The 5,451-nt window shown below is 36.6% G+C and overlaps 1 protein-coding gene across 1 annotated transcript; it reads right to left on the bottom strand.

The window, feature by feature from the left end:
* Positions 1–546: 546 nt before the first annotated feature.
* Positions 547–2,700, bottom strand: LOC106392522. Its single transcript, XM_013833330.3, has 5 exons — positions 2,162–2,700; positions 1,853–2,004; positions 1,412–1,706; positions 1,174–1,340; positions 547–972 (listed from the first exon to the last, which is right to left on the bottom strand). Exons 1-5 carry the CDS (start codon positions 2,344–2,346, stop codon positions 800–802), a joined length of 972 nt encoding a protein of 323 aa, XP_013688784.2. The 5' UTR covers positions 2,347–2,700; the 3' UTR covers positions 547–799.
* Between the last annotated feature and the right edge of the window lie 2,751 nt (positions 2,701–5,451).

Here is a 5,451-nt window from a genome sequence, read left to right as displayed (position 1 = left end):
TAATTTATCGAGTATTAATTTATAGAAGTTCTACTGTATACTGAGGGCCTGATTGGTTCAAACGCAGCGGCTGCGGTTGCGGTTGCGGAAGTTTGCGAATGCAGGTGGTTGCGGTTTCTAACAGTTTTAAGAGATTTGTACGACTGGTTCGGCGTTTAAAATTTGGTGCGTTTGCGGGATATTTATGACTGGTTAACTACCAAATGCATCAGCGATTAAATAATAAATTAACAATATTTACATTTTATATAATTATAAAAATATAAAACATCATAATATTATATTAAATATAAAAATTATATTTAGCAAGTTATAGTTTTAAATTTTTAAAAATTATAGAAAATATTTTTATTTTAAAATTTTATAATATTAATTAATATATAATAGATATATTTTAGTATTTTCATAATTCATATTAAAAAAATTAATTGAACATTTTTAATTTTTAATTTTTATTGTTTAAAAAAAAAGAAAAAAAGTTATCCTCCTGCAACCGCAAACGCTAGCTGGAACAGCTTTTGAATTTCTGAGATTTAGAACGGTTTGAAGCGGTTTAGAGCGGTTTGAGTGATTGTTGCAAAACACTAACAACCATTACTAACCGCAAAAGCTGCGTTTGCGGGTGATAGCGGAGAAACCAGTCATAAATCTCAATCCCAACCGAATCAAAAAGAATTTCGAAAATAATGCGATGAAAAAAAGAAAGTCCATTGCAACGAAAACCCAACGTAAATGCGCCTTTTTTGTTCTTTTTTGCAAATTAATGAGACAGAGAGAGTAACGGGGGAAGCGGGAGAGCTTAGATAATGGCAGAGTAATTGATGGGAGAGTAACTGGTCGCAGACATAACTTCAAATTCAATCGCTACGCTCAAAGTGTCATCTTCGTCCAAGTAAACCTCCCTGAGCTTATCCATTGACACCACTTTGTCGTGACCGCAACCTGAGTTTGATTGATCGTGCCAGCAGTTAACTGCAACAAAAATAAAAGAATAAGTACGCATATTATTTAAATCAAAGGAGCAAAATGAATATCTAAGTTTATCAAAAAAAAAATGAATATCTAAGTCTATAGATAGTTTTATCTCATCAATTGGTATTAACTTAAGAAAGCTATACATATATATATATATATATATATATATAATAACAAGACAATAGGTTTACTACATACATTTCTCTGTGATGTGATTAGATCTACATGGGTCTAGAACTCGGAAATGACCACGCGTGTAAATCCTCTCATCCGGTAACAATCTTTCATTGTCGGCTAGATGTAGAAAAATGGAGATCCATTTGTCGTCTAATGTAGAGAAGCACTTGCGATAAAACCTTAGCACCCTAGACAAGAATATTAAGCACGTGTTATATCATACATGCACACACACATAGGTGGATATTTATAAACTCACCATGTCTTTCCTCCCACTGAAAATGTATTAGACATGTAATAGAGATGTTCATTCAGCATCGTGAAATTCTTGACACTAAAGAAGAATTTGGAATAACAAAAATTCTCATTAAAAGAGACGATTTCCCAGTTGGTAAGGGTTGAATCAATCGTCACATGACTCACATCAACTCCAAATTCGCATTGATCTTCCTCAAATATATATCCATTTTTAGGATCATTGAATAACTCAAGTGGAAGCATTTGAGAAGATCCCCACACCTTCTTCAGTGCATTAAAACGCTTCACTTGTGTATCTGTACGAGTGTGTGTTTGTACGTGAATATTATTTTAAAAGAAACAAATAAAGGTGGCATTATATATCAATGGGAAGTTGGCATAGTATATGTGAAATATATGTAGTAAAAACTATATAGAGCAGTAGGCAAATGAACTTACATACCTTGAATACATAAATATTTGTTTACTTTCTTGTTATAGACAAAGAAGGTGAGATATGCAAACACCTCGCTTGTGCTGTCTATTTCAACGTACATCGAAATATATCCACTTCCATTGTCCTTTTCATTCCCTTTTGGATATATAATTAATCTCCTGGTATTTCAGAAACAAGATTATACAAGAGCTCCGTTTCAGAAACAAGATTATTATTATAATAATAAAATAATCAAAGGACTTCTATCATCAAAATTAACATATGTACGCTTCACGATTTAGATAAATAACCAATACTGGAATAGTAAATAAGTACCAATTGTAGCCATTTACTAAGAAACCACGAGTGTGGTATTTTTCACCGATGAGTTGTGCGAGATTCTGGACTTTCAGGGAATAAGAACCAGGAGGACGTTCTGTCCAGAAGGTTTGCGAAGTTGTTGACTCTGATGCGAAGGAACACAACGAAGATGTTTCTTCATCCGAAACTGTAACGACCATCCTTAATGATCAAGTCAACCAGAAACAGACGAAAGATTAATCGTTAAATACTCTATACAGAGATAAAATGAAAAGACTAGGAGTGTTCAGTCAAATATAAGGAAAAAATAAGATCGAGGCAGACTGTGATTTAGGGCTACAGTCGATAAACCTGAAGCGGTGAGAGCGAGACAGAGCCAGGAATCAAAACGCAGAATCGAGACAAGTAAACCCTAACTTTAGTAATATATATTCAGAGTGCAGCTCGACCTCTACTTGACGACTTGAGCAAAGTAATAATCAATTCACTTATGGATCAATTTGTTTGGGCTAAAACCCACAAAGAAATTTGGGTCAAGGGTGGCCTGAATTGTTCGGTTGCATAAATAAAATTGATCAATAAGGAAAGATTTGAGAGATATGTACAAAGAAATTTGGGTCAAGGGTGGCCTGAATTGTTCGGTTGCATAAATAAAATTGATCAATAAGGAAAGATTTGAGAGATATGTATATACTTAAACTGGTAAATTAGCTTTTGAGTTAAACAAAGCGAAGAAGAAGCCAGAGATCTTAGCTATCTAAAAGTTCAAATTTATTTGTGCAAAACTTTTATAAGCCAAAAGATAACTAAAAATATTTTTAAAGAAATGTATTTTGGATGCATTGTACTCGTAGAAAATTGAATATTAATTTTCTCCAAAGGTAGAGCTTGTGATCATTAGAGAGTGTATTTGGTGGTAGAAAAAACCTCAAATTCGACCTTCAGTTTCAAAGATCCAACTTTGTTCAAGTAAGCCTCCCGATGTTCAGCACTATAGACACAAATTGCTCCCAACCCTGATGCTTCCGTCTTCTTGTAACAACAGTTAACTACAAGAACAGTAACTTCGCACATTAGTTTAGACTTAAATGAGTTAGACAATCAATTACATAGTAAGTCGAGAATCATAACTGCATCAAAGAATTTTAATTCCCCAAATGAAATTAAGAATAGTTAAATAATTAGTGATTTAGTACATACGGTTCCTTGTGAAGTTGATGCCTCCGCACGTAAATCTTATCAACCGCATCTAGTCAGCCTTATTCATAGGCTTGGGTTGGCATGATTTTGTTTCTTTAGCTGAACTTGAGAAGGCTTACTTGGCTCTTTGAAAGTGGAGATTTAATTATCACCAAGAACTCTTCATGAAGATCTACAACAAACCATTTAGCTCTCATTATCATTTAATTATTGTTTGTTGTGATTCTGTCTGGTTTTCAGTTTTGTTCTTTCACTTTGTCTCTTTCTCTCTTTTGTTTCTCTCGTACTTTCTCTTACTCTATTTCTCTGTATTTTCTCTGTATTTTCTCAGTTTCTGTTTATGCAAGACTTTGTTTTACCAAACTGATTTTTCATTCATTCTTCCATACCTTCTTACAAACTGAAGAACAAAGCTTCAAGAGCTTGATGAAGAAGAAACTTTACTGTTTTATTACGTTTTCAACTTAGTCTCTCAATAGACATCATTACAACTTATATAGCCAAGCTAGATCTTATCATCTTTGTCCATATTAGCACATGACAGCACATGTATTCAAAGGACCAAATCTGTTCATAACGGTAATGCCCTTAGCTGTCACGCTTGTACGATGGTCTCGGATTTGAGCTGAGCAGGGGCTTTGTCCTTTGACTGCTTTACGTGAGGAAGACGACAAAGTCTGAGCTTGTGTATCCTTAGGCAGTGGGCTTGTGATGTGGGCTTCCTTCAGAGATTCAGTAAGCCCATTTCCAGTGTTGCCATTACCCCCTCTCAAACTCAGTGGCGAAGGCAGTGAGACACCGAGTTTGGCACGCAGCTTGTAGTATGGAGCTTGAGGCAATGATTTAGTAAACACGTCAGCTAACTGTAAAGAAGCCGGAATGTGTTTAACCTCCAATTTCTTCATCGCCACCCTCTCTCTAACATAGTGATAATCTATGTCAAAATGTTTTGTTCTCTTGTGGAACATGGGGTTAGCTGCAAGACACACTGCAGATAAATTGTCGCACAACATCAAAGGAGTGACCTTCTGTTCCAGCCCCATCACTTGTAACAGATTCTGCATCCAAGCAACCTCTGAAGCAGCCAAAGATATTGTTCTGTACTCAGCTTCAGTTGAAGATTTTGAGACTGTTTCATACCTCTTGGCTGACCAGGAAATCACATTTGATCCAAGTAGTGTACAGAAACCACCTGTTGATCTCCTTGTATCCTTGCAACCAGCCCAATCACTGTCACTATAGCAGACCAATGTAGAGTGTGTGTTGGCAAGAATACTGATCCCGTGATTCAACGTTCCCTTCACATACCTTAGAATTCTCTTGAGAAGACTGAAATCAGACACACTCGGCAGGTGCATCTTCTGACATATGAAGTTGACAGCAAATTGCAGGTCTGGTCTGGTGAGGGTGAGATATTGCAGTTTCCCGGCCAGACTTCGAAAATAAGATGGTTCAGAGAACAACTCATCTTGTCCTCTCAAATTATCCACCTTCAAAGGCAGGGGCGTTGGCATTGGTGCACAGTCCTTCATCCCTGCGGTAATGAGAAGGTCTGTTGCATATTTTTCTTAACTTAGAAACATCCCTTCCTCTGTTCTCTGAACCTGAATTCCCAAGAAATAATGTATCTCTACCATATCCTTCATACGGAACTCAGTGTTAAGCTCTTCAAGTAGTTTCTGCACAAGTGCATCATCATTGCCAGTTAATATCATGTCATCAACATATAGTAGCAGGTAGATGACCGAGGAGCCGTGATGGTAGATGAATAAGGATGGATCCGGGAAGCTACATGTGAAGCCAAAGTCAAGAAGGAAGGTGTTGAACTTGTCAAACCAAGCTCGTGGTGCTTGCTTGAGCCCATAAATGGCTTTCTCTAGCTTCCACACATAATCAGGATTCCTTTCATCAACAAAGCCAGGTGGTTGTACCATGTACACAGTTTCTTTCAAGTCTCCATACAAGAAGGCATTCTGGACATCTAGTTGGCGAATCTTCCACTTCTTTGTAACCGCCACATGTAGAACTGTTCTTATTGTTGCAGTTCTAACGACTGGACTGAAAGTTTCGATGTAGTCCACACCTTCCTCTTGCTCATTTCCTTT

The sequence above is a fragment of the Brassica napus genome, chromosome C1 (genome assembly GCF_020379485.1).
Source record: "Brassica napus cultivar Da-Ae chromosome C1, Da-Ae, whole genome shotgun sequence".
NCBI classification, from domain to species: Eukaryota; Viridiplantae; Streptophyta; class Magnoliopsida; order Brassicales; family Brassicaceae; genus Brassica; species Brassica napus.
This window is presented reverse-complemented; position numbering and strand designations above follow the sequence as displayed.

Excerpts from the sequence above, each read along its gene's own strand:
- LOC106392522 (XM_013833330.3), bottom strand. The coding sequence starts at position 2,346 with ATGGTCGTTACAGTTTCGGATGAAGAAACATCTTCGTTGTGTTCCTTC. Across the intron at positions 2,005-2,161 it reads TTAGTAAATGGCTACAATTG|GAGATTAATTATATATCCAA; the intron begins GTACTTATTTAC and ends CTGAAATACCAG. Across the intron at positions 1,707-1,852 it reads CAAATATTTATGTATTCAAG|ATACACAAGTGAAGCGTTTT; the intron begins GTATGTAAGTTC and ends ACACTCGTACAG.